Here is a 19,790-nt window from a genome sequence, read left to right as displayed (position 1 = left end):
AAATTTCTTCTTCTCATCTCGATTCATGAATTTTCAAATTTTCCACGAATTTACAAAAGCTACATCAATAAAATTGGTGAATATTGGCCACCGCCCTTTTTTCCCTCTTTTTATTCTATAGTAGATATGGGATTATCACACAGATCAACTCCACCCATGTGTTTGTTATAAGCAGTGATCATATTTGGTTGAGGAATTTTTATTTTAGAAGATATTTTCTTGGAATACCTCGTCACCACCGTATTATTATTCCAACGAACTATAAATATTTCGTTTAATTTTTCGAACCTATAATCATAATATCCTCTTTTTTTTTGCTACAGCATTTATAAATTTAACTAGGCAATCCTCCATTCTATTATCCCTCACAGTTCCAGTTGTAAAATATCCCATTTGTTTTAGGTATGACAAAAGTTTAATTGAGGTATGGTTTTGTAAGGCCTAACTTTATAAAATCTATCATGTATATGTTTTTAGTATTGTCTGTCAAATGAATATTATATTTCAAATTAGTAATTTTAATTAGGTCATTGTATTCCGGATTATTGGAATAGAAATATCTCTATTATTAGACAATACATCATTTACTGTAAGAACGAATGATATCCAGTAAATACTAGAATACCAATAAATCTCTTAATATCTGGGATGGTTATACATTATTAGACCTATTCATTTGTTTTGCATAAATATTACTTTGATCTACAATTAGGGAATATACCATTGAAAGGGATTGTAGAATATAATATATCTTTCTCTAATTTTAAATGGCGAGAAATTACAGAATTGCTTCTTGTAGTAGATGGTTCTGGAATGTCGTCATAAATTGAATTATGAATCTCCAATTCACCAGCAGTATCTGAAGGTAAAACTCCCTCATTTGTTAAGTCATTTTAGAAACGATTCATTTAAATATTTTTATTAAAAATTAAATATTTAGTAGAATCTTGATTTTTTTAATTAGCCATTTATTATTTTGATTGAATAAAACAGGTGCATAAGAAAAGAAATGTTCAGCAAGGAAGAGGATTAATTTAAAATTTTTATGAATATCGAATATTTATGAACCGAATATTTGCGAATAATTTCATATAATTAGATCGAGATAAAAAATTATAAAATAAACATATTCGATTCTCAAGGGGTTCAAAACTATTTTCAAAAGACTTTTTTATAAAAATTTTTTCAAAACTTTCAGGGGGCTCGAGCCACCCCCTCCCCCCTTTTAGTAATTGTAATAGTTTCAAGTATAATATAAAAAATTATAATTCATTATGTTAAATTTGATTTATTTGAATTTTTTAAAATAATTTATACTGCTAGATGGTTAACGGTGCATATATGCACCAGTCAACTTTATATGGTTATACCAATTAAATTTTAATTATTTAAAATTTCAAAAATGATTGATAAATATTGATATATCTATAAAAAATATATATACACTAGTTTTCATCGAAATAATTTCATAATATGCTCGTGAGATCACTTAGAAGACTTTGCATTTTAGACCTCATAAATTCGCCATGGGCTTTTTAGGGACATAAAAAAAATTTTTTTAAAATATTTTTCTTTTCCAGTTTTGAGATAAAATGTCTAAACTATATAAAAACCTTTTTTATTATTTTTTAAAATAAAAACTATTATGTTTAAAAATGATATGTAGGAGGTGGTGTATATATGCGCCGTTAACCAGTAATGGGTTAAAAAAGAAAATGTTCTCCCAGAGTTGCTAATATATATACAACCATTTTAATACATTGGGAATATAATCTAAAATGTGTTTGAAATAATGCAAAGCATTTGGTACTATATCAATCATAGATGATTTTTTAATCATAGTTATTCAGCTAATAAGGCATTATAAGATACTTTAACATTTTTATGATAAAAATTTAAGAAATTTTTTTTTATCACCACCTGAAAAAGGTTGGGAAGGCTTTTATGGAAGTGCTGCATGATGAATTAAAAACCATTCATTTATTTGGGTTATAATGTAATAGATGGGACATTTATTTTATAATACTCTTCTACTTATCCTATATTAATGTTTTGATGATGAGCTTGCTTGCTGCAAGTCGAGGGGGACAAATATTAAACACGTATAGCTCTGCTTTTGACTCAACAATAACATATAAATATGAAATTTCATCAACATTAGCTAATTTCTTTGAGTTCTAATAAAATGCTCTCCGCTATTCTCATCTTCTTAATCAAGTCAATGTCATGTTTTTGAAAATATTACATAAAATAGTTTATAATTAATACATTTTAATGAGAAAAAAAAATTTGGAATAAGTTTTGAATTCAATAATTTTCTTGCTTCTGATTAAATATTTCTTTCAGGCCATTGTAATATTTCAGTAATAGCATTAATAATAGTCCATAAAAGCTGTTACTGCTTGATGGCGGAGACTATCTTGTTGGACAAGCTTTCAATTTCTTTCTCCCTGTTGGACAAGGAGTTTCAAAAATAATTATTATTTGACTAGAAATTTAGATAAATATTACGCCACTAATATTTGAAAATAATGGGTAAAATATTACTTTAAGGAACTTGAAATCGAAATTAATTGATAAAATAACTTAGTAGATGAATGCTATAAATAAATGTAATTAAATATATATATATGAGATAGGAATAAATATTAACAATAATATTTTTGAAAAATAGTATCCGGCATCTGCATTTTTTGGCTTGGGGGGGACTCCCCCCCCCTCACTGCGTAGGCGCCTGTATATAAATCATTGTTCAAACATTTCACATCCATAATTTTTTTTTCATTGTTTTTTTATTTAAACATAGCAAAATGTTTCATATCCATAATTTTCATTTTATCATTTTTTTAAAAAAATATCAATATTTATTATCACAATATTCCCTTTTTTCTTCACTATTTCAAAATTTAAATATTAAACAATCAATAAAACTTATTATCAAAGCACTAGTTTAAAAGTTAAAATCAAAACATATAATACATAAACTATTACTATCCCCACCATATCCAATGGTCCACAAAATTTTTTTCCAAAAGTACATTTTTATCACAGTAGTATATAGTGGCTCCTCCATTTATGGGTATCAAATATAATTAAATATTCAGATACCTGCAGACCCGGCCTTAAGTATGGGCCGTATTTTAATTTTTTAAATAATTCGAGCCGGTTGGGCCTTATATTTAAAATTGAAATCGCCATTAATAGATAAAAATCCAAAATAAATATATTATAAAAAAATCTGGGCCGGGCCTGAAAATATAAAACTCGGGCCAGGCCGTAAAAATTTTTTAAAAAAAAATCTGGGCCGGGCCATGCAAATGGTACCTTTGCAGGTCTCTGATATTACCAACCTTTAAAAGTAAACCTATATCATAGTAATATATAATTAGGGATGCACCGATATTTTTGATCGGATCTGGCCGATATTTCATCCATTTTAAAATATCGGTTATCGGCCAATATTATAAAAATTTTCCTATCCGATCAGATATAAAATGGCGTCTTTAACAAAAATATAATTTTTAAAAAAGTTATATCTAAAATTATTTATTTTTATAAATAAAATCGTAATCCATTTTTATATATATTTTTTTAATAATAATAATTAATAAATAATCATTCTGCCATATTGTTATTTTTTTGCGCCTTCTGTTTATAAAAGTGTGCGATAATCTCTTCAGAATTAGTTTTTAGTGAAGCTGGTAATATTGACACTTACCAACGCCTCAGGCTGACCATTGATAAATTGGAAATTTTGGTATTTCTAAAAAGAAATCTTCGATATATTAATGTTAAATATTATTTTAAATATTTATTTCAAATTATATATATTTGTTTATTACTTATTATGTATATAATTAATGTATTACTTATTATATATAAGTGATTTAACAATTAAAATATTTTATTGAATTGAATATAAACTATAACTATAACTGATCATTATAATATATTTAAATGACATAAGTTATTGTATAGTTAAATTATATATGTTATACTAATAAAAAGTATATTAAAAATTAAAACCATTGGTATCTTTACAGAATACAAAATTAGATATGATATCGGATCGGTAATCGGCCGATATCAATTTAATATTAAGAATATCGGAGCGGATCGGCATCCAAAAAGTATCGGTACACCCCTATATATAATGGTTCCTCCATTTATATATCACCAACCAAATAAACCTAAAACAAAAAAAAGTAAGCATTTAAACCCATGTTTTAATTTTGTCACTTATTTTAATTTGCTCAATTAAGAAAATTTATTGTAAAATAACTTTTATATAAAAATAATTTTAAAACAAAATCACTATTAAATTTCATCCCTCTTCTTTCTTTTTAAATGGAACCAAATTTTCTTTATATTTTCACAATTCAAAATAAACTTTACTTTTTATAAATTTATATATTTAAAATTTAATTCTATTAATATTTTTTATTTAAATTAATTTATAACATATACCCAAATTTTTCTTTTCACAACATATTTATTACATATTAACTTCTCTTTTTTCCTCTCTTCCCTTTTTCCCTTCCATCTATTCCAATTTTTCTCTACTTTCTTATTTTTAATATTATACATTTCATACAAATGTGATTCTTTTACCCTTTTATTTGGCGCTGTATAGTGGTTTTCCAATCATTGTTGCATCTTGCAAATATCTCATCCAATAGTTAAATAACGGCACCAATATCAAAACTCAATATATCATATGATCTTTTAATGTGTATTTTCTGAATATAGCAAGAACATCTAAATTAATATCAGTTTCACTCTCGCTTGAATAATAAGATTTTCATTTCCTAGCATTTAGTGGGTCTTTTATTTTTATTAATTCCATAATATTATAAAAAAATGTTTAAAAATCTAACAAAGAACATTAAAAGTCCACCTTTTCTTCCAGAAAATATATTTTAAAACGTCCATAAATGTCAATTATCGACAGATACAGCAATATAAAAAAAATCAGGGCTTTTCAATTGCTTTCTTCAGATCACTTATAAATTGATAATCTTCTTCGGAGACCTGTGGAGGTACCATTTGCACGGTCTTTCCCGGATTTTTTTTAAAAAAATTTTTCGGCCCGGGTTTTATATTTTCAGGCCCAACCCGGCCGAATTATTTAAGATATATTACATTTATTTTTAATTTTTATAGCTAATAATCGAAATATAAATATTCGGTTTTAAAATATATGGCCCGGCTTAGGTTTTTTTTTAAAAAAAAATTGTAAGTCCAGGGTATATTTAAAAAAGTTAGGCTCCATCCTTGTACCCAAACCGGGTCTGCAGGTCTCTGTTCTTTCAATTTAAATTTTTTTAACTCCTTTTATATTATGCTTTATGTTACAAATTTAAAACTTTTCTTTCCCTCTATAACATTCCAAAGTTATTTTTAAATTATCTCATATTATTAATGCAGATGCCAATGGATGATGCACCTGGAACTAATACTACACAAGAATATTGAGTTTTTAATAATATAAATTTTAAATTAATTTTTATTTTACTCACTTGTTATTAAATAAATACAGATTTTATTGTTATTAAATAAATACAAATTTAATTGTTTTACTCATCGCTTTAAATTTATCTCAGATAATGCTAATTTGTTTAAATATGTTTTTTTTAGCTGGTTATCTAATTTAGTGGTCAACTCTCTCAACATCTTAATTCTATCTAACAATTATCCTGTACATTTTTTATATTGTTTGCTAACCCCTTGATATGTACATCTTCATTGTCTCAAAGCTAGACAATTGCTCTTTTTTGTAGTTCAAGTCGCGAAACCATAGAATCTAGGCTTATTATATAGTCTCTTAAATTTTACCATTTATGCAGCTTTTATTTCCTTATCGGAAACCATCAATTTTCTCTTGATTCATACACATACAAATTTAAACCTATCATATTGAATATATTTTCACCAATATTTGACATGTCACATTTATTAAATAAATTTTTTGCAAAATTATCTTTTTATCAACGATAAACATTTTAAAAAATGAATTACAAGTTTCAAAATGATTGAAAGATATTTTATGGATCAAATTGATTATTAATTAGGAACTTTGAGGAAAATAAATTTTCTTTTTAGTAGGCTTGAATATTTTTACTATTCTTATTAATTTTATGGTTATATTTTGGTTCACAAACTCAAGATAAAGTTTTAAATTTAGATGTAGGGGAGATTGGGGCTTTATGGCAGGTGGGGTAAAAAGGTAAACGATTTATAACATTTTCACAGGTAAGTTTCAAATTTGATCTATCAAAAGCAATTTTTAGCCCTTTTCTCACCAACCGGTTCTTTTAGTGTTTTTGCTTTGAGGTAAAAGTATTTCCTCAAAATATATAGAATTTATTGTTTGGACTATCGATTAAACTTGATCCATAGTTACTAGCACATCAAGAAAGTTTTATAATAATTTAAGTTAACTAAACGTCAGTAGGAAATTGCAAGTTTATGAAGCAAAAATTTTCCAGGAGTATAACACTACGAAATATTTTTGGGGTTTCTGATTGTGGAATCTACCCACGAAACGAATATTTATACCGGTTATATTTAGAATGATGATTGTAGAAATAAAACCATTTTGGATGACGTTATTCCTGGTGTTACCCAAAAGGCTGATTTAATCTTATCTTTTGACAGCTGACAAGTCTATAATTAACTCTTTTTCTAATCATGATAGCAGGTACTTTTATGAGCGGGGTGGGGGGTTATGACATGAGATCTTCATTTATATTGATAGTTGTAAATTTTCTTGAGGGGGGGGGGTGGTATATATTTATTAGGGATATTAAATTGTCAACCAGTAAAATATGTTAAGATTTGATATAAAACACTAATTTTCCTGAATTGGCATATCTTATTTGTGCCAGGAATTTTCTATTTTGTGTATATCTCTTCATTATGAAGATTAATTTTGGGTAAACTTTCTAATTTATTAAATAAAACAAAAAATATGAAAAACTTTGTATTATGGTTTAAATATTTGCCATCTTACTATCTCAGGCTTGCATATTACCCAGGGTCGTTGGTGTATAGTAAAAGGAACTACATCATATGTAATAAATAAATAGAGCTGCTGTCTAAATGTGAAATTGGATCTGCCGATATCATTTAAAGTCCGATCTTGAAATATATTAAAACCATTTTTATAAAAAAAATTTTAAATTATTTTTTATAGGAATAAGTGAGAGTAGCATGATTTATTGTTTATTCTTTATATAAATTTTGCTGGCTTGGACGCTTTTCCATAAAGATAAAGGAAATTTAGCAAAATATAAACTATAAAATTTTTATTATAACTTGTGTATATATCATTTTTAAATAAATAAGGATATTATAAGTTTGATTTTATATAATTTTAAAATAAAACATTTATGATCCTAATTATGAGTTAATCTTTGGTTGCAATAGGTCTATTCAAAAATGATCGGCTTAGTTTTTTTAAATGTAAAATAAATAAGTTTTTTTAAATGTAAAATAATTCATTCAAGAATATATTAACAAATTTTTTTCTAAATTTTTATTTTACCATTATATTATTTAGCTTAAAATTCTTATCGTTAAAATGCAAAGTGTTTAACCTTTTAAGATATAGGTACGGTTCAGATTCCAGGATTTTTTTTTATAAAAGTTCCGGAGATGGAATTGAATTTTATTTCAGGTTTGATAAAACCTTTAAATAATGGTTTAGTAAAGCATTTATTTTTTTCTAAAATTGGGGTATTTTTGTTCAGTGTCTTTTTGCCAAAGGTACCTTTTCCAAGGACATGTCAGTGATTTAGTCGGGATCAGTGGCTTAGCTACGGGGGTGGTTTTCGGGTTTGGACCCCTCCCAGAGCAAAATTTTTTTTTAGATTATACGTTCAAAAGACATAAAAGTGATTTTATATGAATTATATTTTTCTGGTTTTGATGTTTGTGGAAGGATATTATATTACTATTGAAATTATTCTGGATAGTATTATAAAGTCATTGAGAATAATCTAATAAATTATAATAACATATTATTGATTCATTTAAAAAATATATTTATTATATATTATCGAAGATATGGTTATGATTTGTAAGATATCCGGCCGAAGGCCGGACAAAAGGGCCGAAGGCCATTTAAAGGGGGTCTGGGGGGCGAAGCCCCCAGCTTTTATATGTATGGACCCCCTCTAAGGAAAATTCCTAGCTACGCCATTGGTCGGGATAGATATGGCTATTTCCGCCTGCTATAATTTTTTTCTTACGGCCCGGCCTGGCCCGGGTTTAAAAATTTCAGGCCCGGCCTGGATTTTTTTAAAATTATATTCGACCTGGTATACAAAAAATTCATTATTTCGTATTTTATCATATTTTTCGGCGAGTATTATCATTTAATAAGCAAGTATATTAGCTAATGATTTTAAACGGCTCGTTTTGAGCCCATTTTTATAAACGGCTAACTCAATATTTTCGCCAAAAAAATATTGACTAACCCTCGAAATTTCGATATTATATGTCTAGACCTTTGCTCCTTCTATGAGCAGGCTTGCATAATATTTTTTGGATAAAAAACTGAGTTAGCCGTTATCGGCTCAAAACGAGCAGTTAAACAACACTAACATTTTATTTATTTTTATTCTAATAGATATTTAGTATATTACAAATTGATACTATAAAAAATTTGTGTAAATAATATTTTGAGAATATACTATGTATTTATAAAAAAATTAATAAAAAATATATTATATAATGTATTTAATCCTTTGCATATTTATATCATGGCAGGAAAACTAATTTTATTATGTAATAGACACTATCAGTGTTAGCTAGTGTTAACTTTCACCAAACATTATATTAATCATAACTATATATAATCATTATAACCATATCTAATGGACGAATATAATAATTCATGTTGTATAAATTTTTTAAAAAAATACCGGCTGGGGTTTTTTTAAAAAAAAATTTTCAGGCCCGGCCCGGATATATTTTTAAAACTCTGCTTTATATATCATGATCTTATGGAAAAAATTAGGAAATTGACAAAATGGAGTATTAAATTTCTTTTTATACTTTTTATAATGAAAATATTAGTAATGTAATAGATAACATTTACATAACTAATCCATAATACATTTAAAATATTTTTGGTATAGTTAATTATTAATTTTTTATAAATAATATTTTGAAGTAAACTGTTTTGTAAAAATATATGGTGTTAAATTAAATTAGCTAGATATAAATTAACAAAAATCTTTGGATTATTTTATTTAAATATTTTTATTAATTTTAACCAAGAGTTTTAAAATAACAAAGTATGTGGAGTTACAGTACAATGTACTGGGGGTAGCGGTTATATTAGTGATATGGTTGTACAGTTTATATTTTTGTAGGAAAATACTGAGAGAGATAAGTATTCGAATTCATGGGCATCGTTATTGGTGGAGGGACATAATGGAGAGGATGATTGGATAGAGTAACATGGTTACCCGTGCAGGAGATAATGAGAGGATAGGAGAATAATGATGAAATTGGGAGGATGAAAATGATGATGAGGGAGGTATGGCCGTTTACCGAGGACGTCGAGAAATGTCGCGACCGTAGTATGAAGCACAGAGGCAGGGACACATTTCGGTAAATTGTAGAGATTTCAAATATTTTGAATGCAGAGAAAATGATATTTTACGTATTGTCTAGGTGTGGAAGACGTGGGCATACGAATGATTGCAGAGTTGGAAAGATAGATAAAAGAGGATTTCCACAGAGGGGAGAAAGTTGCTATCAATGTAAGGAGTAAGGCGGAGGTAGCAGCGAAAGGAGAAATGGGTATCGAATGTAAAACCATGTTTCAAATCCCGAAAAGAAGTGCATTGGGCAAGAGATTGCGATATGAAATTACTATGGTTTTGAGAAAAAGAGAATTCAGGTCGAGGCGTTGAGAACTGAGTGGAAAGAGCAAGAAGAGAGGGTAATGAGGAAGTTAGAGAGGGCCGAGTATATCTTCTGAGTCAGTCCGAAAGTGTGATTTCATATAAATGGGAAGTCGGTGTCCATGTTGTTTATGGGATATGAAAATTCTAGGCGATTATGGCTGAATAATGAGATAAAAAGGTAGAAAATTCTAGTGAGACTGGATCCGACATGGAGATCATGGGAAGAGTGCAGATAGAGGATGAAGAGATTGAAGGATGGAAGGTGTTCGACTTGAGGATGATTCTGAGAGTAGAACATGTAATGGGATGAGAGTGGATTACGAGTGTGGGCCCAGAATATGATATGGATGATCAGGGAACATGAGTAGAAGAAGAGACCTGAAATGTTAAATAGATGGAGGACAGAGACAATATATATGTGGATGAGGTGGAGTCCTTGTTTTGGGGCGAAAGTGAATAGAGGGTGAAAGGCGAAATGTTTTGGGAAAGTCTGAGTTATGCAGAAGGAGAGGTGGAAGATATCCAAGAGAGAAGAAACTATGTGGTAAAGCCATAGTGAGATGCATGCAAATTCTATAGAACAGAGATATACTGAGAGTTCGAGAGGGTCTAGATAAGGAATTGAATGTGTACAGAGGTTGGTAGGTTAGTGAAGGTGCATGGAAAGATTTTCGTTAAAGAACTGGATTGCGAATTATATTGCCGGGTGAATGAGGACATAATATGCACAGTTAAATACAGGGAATGGGCAATGCCTTTGGTGCCGGTGAGGAATACTAACGGAAAGCTCCTTTTGTGTGCTGATTTCCGGGTCACGCTAAACCCTGGGTTGGTGGAAATTAAATATCCGTTGCCACGAATTGATAAGATATTGGCCAGTTTAATGGTTAGTTTAAGCTATTGAATGTCACTACGCCTATGGGGTTATATGCATTTCGTTGGTTGTCCTTTGGATTTAGAATTTCTGCGCCAAAGGATTGTAGGAGCTGTTTAGAAGAATTAAAGAAAAGGGTTGCAGGCAAAATGCTGAAAAAAGTGTTAGGATTGCCGGATGTAGTGTATTTGGGACGTAAAACTACTGGAGAAGAAGTGAGGCTGGAAATATTAGCATGTTAAAGCCAAAGTGCAAATCCGAAGTTAAATCATTTCTGGAAATAGTTAATTATCGCAGATTTATGAAGAGTTTTGCGCAAATAGTGGCGCCGTTATATGAATTGTTAAGGCAAGGAGAAAAATTGTGTATTATTTTTTATTTTGTTTTACCCGATTTGTAAATTATTAACAAGGTTTGTTTTTATATTTTATTCACTTGAAACTGGTCCTAGCCAGTTTTAAGGATGGCCAAGACATATAAAATCTTTATAAAAATACGTCGATGGATATTTTTTGTAAAAAATACTTTTACTATATAAGAGCAACAAAATATATAGTCGCTATAAATAATTATAATTTCATTTTAATTTTGTTTTATTTTCGTTGAATTGTATTATACCTAATTGTTACAGCTAAAACTCTAGATTCAATAAATTCACAATTTTTCTGCATAAAATTCCGCTAAGTCCCGTCCACAGTCCCAAACTCCGACAATCTCGGTCCATCGAACGCCGTCGATCCCTCACTTTCACCGAAGGTTTAACAGCCAACGATCGTGGCTCCAACCATCACAAGTATGTTTTAATAATAAGTTGGAAGTGGTGTTGGCGGTAAAAGATGGTCTAAAAAGAGTATAGGGGGAGCGTTATTACATAGGTTAGATGAGCTGGAAAGGCCTATTTTGTTTTTCTCAAGTTATCGAAAAAGAAGCTTTGGAAGTTATTTTTGAATTGATCAAATATAGGGTGTATTTAATTGGACGTTATTTCATAGTGTATACCTACCACAAGCCGTTGATACATTTATTCAAAGGACAATAAAGAGTTAATGATGTCACCAAAATTGCAGAGATGGTTGTTATTGGTCGGTAGTTTTGACTTAGAATTTAGTGGTGCAGAGGCCGGAAGAATTATTTGCCAGACATTATGTCGAGATGTGGAGCGGAGAGGATGTGGAAGAAATGGAGGTGACAATAGTCATGGCGGTATTGAGTATGTTAAAAGGAGGTCCGATCACATATGGGAAATTCAAAAAGATAAGGAGTTAAACCAAGTAAAGGAGTGTATAATGGGTCGTAAACCGTGGATAAAGGCGATAGAGTATAAAAATGTCGGTAGGGAGTTGACAGTTATGGACGAACATGTGGTACGAGGAAATAGAGCTGTCTTACTAGGAAAATTTAAGGGAAACGGTGTTAACAATGTTGAAGTCATCAAGGTGTGATGCATATGTAACAGTGAGGTAGAGAGTATGTATGGTAGCCAAGCAGTGTCTACATGAGCTGGGGGGAGTTAGGAATGAGTTAATTTTTATCAAGGGGGGTAGGGAGTAAGCGCCTTTAAGGGGGGGGGGGGTAGGATAAATTTATTGGGGGGTTATCTCTTAAATTTTTAGATGGACAGTTAAAATATCGACGGGGAAGAGAGAATTATTTACCAGATATTCTTTCTAGATGTGGAGCTGGAGAAGATAAATACGAGAGGGTTCAAGAGGATATAGAGGAGGGGAAAGAGCAAGGACTAATTAGAGCGATGGCCAAAATAGCCAAAGGAGGACCGGTAACGTGGGAGGAACTTAAAAGGGCAACTCTAAAAGATCGTGAATTGACTCGAATAAATGTGTGTATAAAGGGGCGAAAACCTTGGAGCGACGGAGATAAAGTTTTTAGATACATAGAAAAGGAATTAGTTATAATGGATGACTGTGTGGTACGGGGAAGTTGAGGTATAGTACCGTTCAAATTGAGGGATTCGGTGCTGGCAATGATTCATGCGGGACATTAGGAGGTTGAGAAAATGAAACAATGAGGCCGGGAAGGAATAAAGAGATTGTGGATATAATCCGAAGCTGTGAGATATGAAACCTGCGGGCCATTATGCCTCACAGAGACAAGAAAGGTGTATGGGCAAAGGCTACACAGCCGTGGGAACGTATCCACATCGACTTCGAAGGGCAGATATATGTACTCGTGATGGATGCATAATCAAAATGGGTAGAGTACGAGGCAGTAATGGGGTTAACTACGCAAATAGTAATAAAGACATTGAAGAATTTATGGGCTCGGTTTGGGGTAGCGCGGACGATTGTGTCGGACGGGGGTCCCTCTTTTGTGAGTAGACAATTTGAAAGATTTTGCGCGGAAACCGGTGTGAAACATGTTTTAACACCTCCGTATCATCCCAGTTCTAATGAGCAGGCTGAGAGTATGGTGGCGGTAGTATAAAAATGTTTACGGAAATCGAAATATGGGGGAGGAGAAATTTGGATAAGGGTGGCGTATTATAACAATAGTCGAAAGGTAGAGAACCAATCTCCATCGGAAAAATTTTTAGGGAGAAGAACCAGAATTTTTCTAGACCTTTTAAAGAGATCACCAGATGTCGAGGTTGGAACTGGGGGAATTGAATTTTCGGAATTCAAGAAGGGACAAACAGTGTGGTCCAGGATTTTTGGGAATAACAGAAAATGAGAATCGAGAGTGATAGTTGAAAATATTGAACGGAAATTGAGTAGGATATGGTTTGTAGATGGGAGAGAAGGGATTAGACATCAGGATCAGTTGCGGAGAGGAATGGACTCCGGAAGACTTAGATCGAGTCAGGAGATGAAAAAGGGAGGTCAAAACATGTAAGATTTTCTCAAAAGGAAATAAGAGGACCGTTTGAGGGATGGAATGGTCTGCACAGTTAAAAAAAAAGGAGGGGAAAAGAATAATAATAGGGAAAGTGTTTTCCGTGGGGCGAGAGCTGAGTAGGTAATAGCATAAAGGAAGAAAAATAAATTGGAGAACAAAGAGTACACGTGAAATTGGGTTTTTGGGAAGAGAGGAGATTAAATAAATTGAAGGAAAGGAACAAATGTAAAAAATTTTTGATAGTCAAATGTATATCGAAAGAATTGGAGTAATATATTGTTTTTGATCACAATATTGGCATGGAGAAATGAATATTGTTGGAGGCGAGAAAATGGGTTGTCCCAAAATATTTGATGAGAAGGGGAAAGAAAAATATTTTTTTAAAAAATGGAAAATTAATTAAGTTAAATTGGTTAAGGATTTTATAAAAAAAAAATTTGGGAAAAAGAGTAAAAAAATTTTTTGTTTAAATAAAAAATTGTTGGATAACTTTAATCTGGGAAAGAATAATTTGCGCCTCATCAGAAGTAAATATGTTTTTGAGTAGAGATAATAAAATAAAGGATATATTCTAGATTATCAAGTCGAATGGATCCGCATGCATGTCAAGAATGGAATCGAAGCTGGGTCTGGGGAAATTTTGAAGTGCGGCTGACAGTTCGGCCGCTGAGGACCAGGGGAAGAGGTTTGGGAAGCCTATATGGGACACTGGGAAGACCACAAAAGAATAGAGACAATGTTATAGGTGTCAGGAACGCTAGCATATGCAATACCGGTGTCCTTAACAATATTCGGACAGAACTAAGACGAAATAGAGGAATCCCAGTCGCGGACGATAGCGGAGATCCAGCGACAAGGATGGAGGTAATAAGGAATATCGGAAGAGGAGAGGAGTCTTGGTCGATGTCGATGGCTGATCCGGGAACGTAGAGAGAAGTAGGCGATGAACAAGAACCGGAACATCGGCAAAGTGGGCCAGTGGAGATCAACGAGTATAGCCGGTTATGGATCTAACGGCGGGGGATTAGGCCCCAAGCAAGGTGGTGGTGGAAATATTCCATCGATGTGGGAGCGGTTCACGAAGACTCGGAGGCAGAAAATATGAGGGATAATCAGAGGAGATTGAGGGAGACAGAGGAGTTGAGAGATCTCGCGGCCGCTCTGGGCGACGTGGGAGGCTTGGAGGGAGACCTAGGAAGTTGATGGGATGTAATGATAAATGATACGGAACTAGGAAGCCTCTGGGAGGAGGATACGGAGAGAAGGTAGGATTTTTTTGATGGGTGCGTGTCAAGGAAGTAGCTTATACTATATATGCAAGTTTTTTTGTGTGGATGAAAACTAATGGAATATACTAGTGATGACAGACGATAACTATCAAGATCAACAAAGTACAAACGAACAATAGATTAATAATAGGATTTTTTATGATATTAAAAAGAAATGATAAATAAATAAATAAAAGGAGATTGACGTTATTGTATATTATGAAGTGTGGTTATTCAAAAAATAAATAATAACATAAAAAATATTATAGATAATTTATTTTTCAAGGGGGTTATAAAAGCCTTGGAATTAATATAAAAAAGAAATATTCTGTATTTTATTATTTTCATTTGATTATCGTGTATTCTTATGTGATAGTTGAACTTAGAGAAAAATAAAGGATATTATTACGTTGAAGTTATATTTAATATAATTATATATATATAGAGAGAGAAAAATAAACATTTAATATAGATAAATAAACAACCCAAAACATAGCAGTCTCACCAGCGGAAAAAATCCAAAAATTAAAGAACCTATGGGAAGGATTAATGTCCGACCTAAGGGAACCCAAGTGCAAAGCTAACTAAAGAGATAGACATGAACTAAAGCACATTGAAAAAATAGTGAAACCAAGCACATCAGATGACATGGGAATAGTGGACGCCGTCACAGAAAGAATCAGAACGTTTACGTTAGCCATTCACTGGAACTGGACAACAGCTCGGGCAAACGACATGTTTTATCAAGATTGGATGAGATAAAAATAATCCCTGATGCTCGACCCTTACGGGAAAAAGGACATACCACGGGAGGTGCGTCCACCTACAGAAGGCTCAAACCCCAAAAGGAATCAGACTCCGCCCGGGGCAAGAAGAGGAAGTAACTTTTCAAGAATATAGTTCTCTCGCCTTCTTCTTCTTACATTACTCTATCTCTACCCTATTCTCTTCTTTACGCCCTACCCCCATACCCAACGGCCCTTTTAAGGCCAACCAATATCCAACACCCCTTATTAGGGCTACATTCGGAACATGAAAAAATCCGGACAACGGCCCACCGGTCCGAAGAGGGAAGACAGTGCAGTTCCCAGATTGGCTCAAAACGATAAACAATTAACTTAAGGAACTGAGGCGTCAACTGTTTTCTCCTGACGACCCTCAAGGCTCTGACGGCTCAAGCCACGATAATCACTCATTCCAGTCAGAACCGGTCGCAGTCAATCGATCGCCGGAGTCAATATAATGGTTCATAGACAACCCGTCAACAGCATCCTGGTCTTTCGTCAGCAACAGCTCGGAAGGAAAGACGCGTCTATCGTACAACCCCTGGAGAGTTCACTCTTTGGAGATCACAACTATTTCTCCCAAAGATGAATGCACCGGTATGAGCCATGGAAGACGAAAGATCTACACAGACGCCGACCTCGTCAACGGTCCCTCCCTAAACATAGTTACAGCTAAGCTAACCGTGGGACAGCTGATGCCAAGTTTTACCCTTGCAGTAGCCACAAGAGGATTTAGGCCCAGATTGTACCACACAAGAATCTGGGAAAACCAGATTGTACCACACAAGAATCTGGGAAAACGAAAATAGATATTTTAGACATCGTCACAGCTGAGCGATTACCGACAGATACCTCGCAATACTCAATCAACTATTAGGTAAGATCGTAGACCCAAAAAATGCTTACCAAATCTGCTCCCCGCTCTACTTCATGCCTTAGTCGGACTGTTATTCGAGGGTAATCGGCGACTTCTCCGAAACGTCCAAAAACTTCTTCAAGTTTCCTTTCCGCCTCAAGTCTATTTCGATGTTGTCGGGGTTGCTTGCAAAATAGATATTAGATCTGCCTTCTTCTCTATTCTATTATCACAACACGTGAGACACTTCTTCGGTTTCCGATGCCGGGGCAGAGACTAAGGATACTTGGTACTCCCTATGGAGCATCCTTTAGCCCATATAGTTTGTAATCGATCATTCTAGATGCCTGCGCAAAGACGGTTAGAAAATCCAACTATAAAGTTTACTTAGACGATAATATATGGCGACAGCGAATTCGAAGTCAAAAGGTCTACGAGGTCCCTCAGATCTATCATTGAAGGTTAGGGACTAGAACTCGCAATCAAAAAATCGGTACTGGATTCCACACCGTGCATAACATATCTCTATATCCCTAACGATTTGCGAGCCAAGAAATTAACTGCGGATAACAACATTCGACGACGCTTCTCCCGTTGTCTCAAAATTTTCAGGCGGCATTTGTACCAACATCTGGATATTGGTTGGTTACTCACCGCTAGAGTCCTAGGAGTCGTTAACCATTTTGTATATACCATTACTAGAATGTTCAGGCTCATTTCGCCCTACTATGATCAGCAGAGAAATAACGCCGATAGTTGACACGTGCGTAGCATTCCAGAAGGCTCAAATTATCATAGACGTGCTACCAACACCAATCAACATACGGTACCAGGCAAACAACATGGCATATACGGACGCATTCGACTCGCACATCAGGATTTCCTTCTGGGGCATTGACAACTTCTCAATCGCATATCAAGAGGCGGCCCTCGTTTTCAATATCCCGATTCACGCGGTCGCGCATATCAATGCTATCCTCTCAGTAGGGATGGGGCGTTGCTTGCCATCAACAAATATGGGGTCCCTGTAATTTTCACAGATTCAACAGTGGTATATTATGTCTTCAGAAAAGGGTCAAAATCTCCATCAACCCAGATAGCCATTACCCAGATCCTAAAAAAACTAGGACCCCCGACTTCACCGCTGTAATTCAAAACATCATGGATCCCCACTGATTAAAATCCAGCAGATGAACCCTCAAGGAGCTGGATTGTAGACAGATCCGCTATAATCCTTTTCGACTTACCACGCTAAACAGAACTGGAACAGACAGTGAGAAATGCAGAAAACTTATACTCATTATTCGGTTCGGAGACTATCAATACCCCCTCACTTATCTTGGGAATGTCCATTCCATCAACAGAAATATACAACATCTAGAAAATATCTATCCACACCGATTACTTAAATTAGCAACTATAAAAAATTCTACGGGAGAAAAGACGACTCAATGATAGAAGGATTCTTGCGCGAATATTTATTTATTTAAATACTTAAATATTACTTACAATCACTCATTATCGTCGCTTTATACTTTTCTTTAAAATATTGTTTTCACGTAAACTTGTTACTCATTCTTCCTAAAAAAATTCTTATAGATCAATAAAGTTATAAGAATGAACAAAGCCATAAACCAAGACATTCAGTTGATTTCTATCCCGGATCGTGTATAACGAAAGGGTGCTAATCAAGAGTTTATGGTGAAGAAAAGAAGTGGCAGTCTGGGGTGGTGATCAATAAATATAGGGAGAAGGTTAATTAGAGTATTGTTTCAAGATGGGAAGGTGGCCATACGGCATGAAAATCAAGTGCGCAGAGAAGTAGACCTGGGGCAACAAGATTTAAACATTTTTTTAGTGAGGTCAAGACGATAGATGAGAAGGTGGGGGGGCATTTCTCCCAAAAAGAGGGTCATAAAAATTGTTCAGGCAAAAATACATATGTAAGGAGAAAAATTTTATAGAGGAAGAATTGTTACGTAACCGGTGGTGAATGGAGGGTAGGTCACGAAGGTGGAATGTACGCTAGAATGGGATAAAGAGGATTTAAATATTGAAGGGCATATTATGAGAATTAAATAACCTAAAGTACAAAAATATAATGGATAGTGAAGGATTCTGATGATGAGAGGGATGTTCTTTATTAGGGTAGAGTGTGCGTTGGAATAGAAGAGAAGGTGCTTTGGAATGAATGGGATTATTTATTTTTTTCGCAGGAAAGTACTTGTATTTTTTTTCCTCGCAGAAATGTTACAACATTTATTGTTGCAACTAAAAAAAATGGCAAATAAATATTTTTAATTGATAGTAATAGAAAATTAAAGAAAACAAATAAATGAGATTAAAAAAATAAATAAAAGGAAATATAGTTTGGAAATAGAAATAATGTCAGGAGTATCAAGGAAGAATCTAAATTGAATCGAAGCGAATGCGTATCCTTTTAAAAAAAGATAAATTATATAACAGATGAAGTAGGGGGATTTTTTTGGAAAGAGAATGATAGATATTTATAAAAAATTAAGTTTTATATTTTAAGAAGTTATATTTTATTTTTAACCTATAATTCTAATAACCATTATAACCAAGTAAGAAATAAATTGTTTGTTTATTTATTATTTTCTTTTTTCTTCTCGTTTTTCTATAAGGGTGTTAAGATCTAAATAATAATGTGCCGGAGGTAAAATAATGGTAAGAGAGAAACAAGTTATTGGATGGGGGTAGATAGTTTGATAATATAGTTTAAATCATATGCAGATATCTCGACCTGTGAACAAACTTGGTCAGAACCACCATCATCAGTTGGGATATGGAGTCGTTAGCTAGTGAGTGGAGAGCTTTGGCAGGATTCAATAGTGATACCAGCAGTCCAAGCGTTGGAACGATTTTGAGGCCGAATTGAATCAAGAAGAGAGGCGAGGGAGATCGCTTTATGCTATGGATGCGAATCTACGGGGCATATTCGACGATGGTGCCCCAGGGGGCATTACAGATTGAGCCAACGCAAGGGCAGTTCATGCGAGCGCAGAGGCATGGAGAGGTAAGGGCGCCCGATGTGTGAAGAAGAGGCACCGTCGTTACCATCATTGAGAATGGAAGAACAGGAATATCAAGTTACTGGGGCCTCAAGAACTGGGAAAAGGGCGGAGATGGCACAGTTAGTGAGGATTCAAGTTTTAAATGTATGGATTAGTCACGATTTATATTTTTCTATTTAGATTTATAAATTAAATTTTT

The 19,790-nt window shown here is 33.2% G+C and overlaps 1 protein-coding gene across 3 annotated transcripts in view; it reads left to right on the top strand.

Annotated features, from left to right (window-relative positions):
* LOC135922665 (proteasome subunit alpha type-1-like) overlaps nt 1-19,790 on the top strand; it is a 119,454-nt gene that overhangs the window by 97,870 nt on the left and 1,794 nt on the right. Inside the window, exon 11 of one of the 3 annotated variants that reach the window (XM_065457096.1) lies at nt 5,428-5,579. The exons of the other annotated variants lie outside the window; for them this stretch is intronic. Within the exon in view, the coding sequence (XP_065313168.1) occupies nt 5,428-5,475 (48 nt within the window). The 3' untranslated portion in view covers nt 5,476-5,579. Of the gene's footprint in view, nt 1-5,427; nt 5,580-19,790 lie in introns of those variants that run through there. 3 annotated transcript variants of the gene reach the window in all.

Source organism: Gordionus sp. m RMFG-2023, chromosome 1, assembly GCF_954871325.1.
Source record: "Gordionus sp. m RMFG-2023 chromosome 1, tfGorSpeb1-WG-v2, whole genome shotgun sequence".
Classification (NCBI taxonomy): domain Eukaryota; kingdom Metazoa; phylum Nematomorpha; class Gordioida; order Chordodea; family Parachordodidae; genus Gordionus; species Gordionus sp. m RMFG-2023.
The sequence above is the reverse complement of the archived record's forward strand: the minus strand, read 5'-3'. Positions and strand labels throughout refer to the sequence as shown.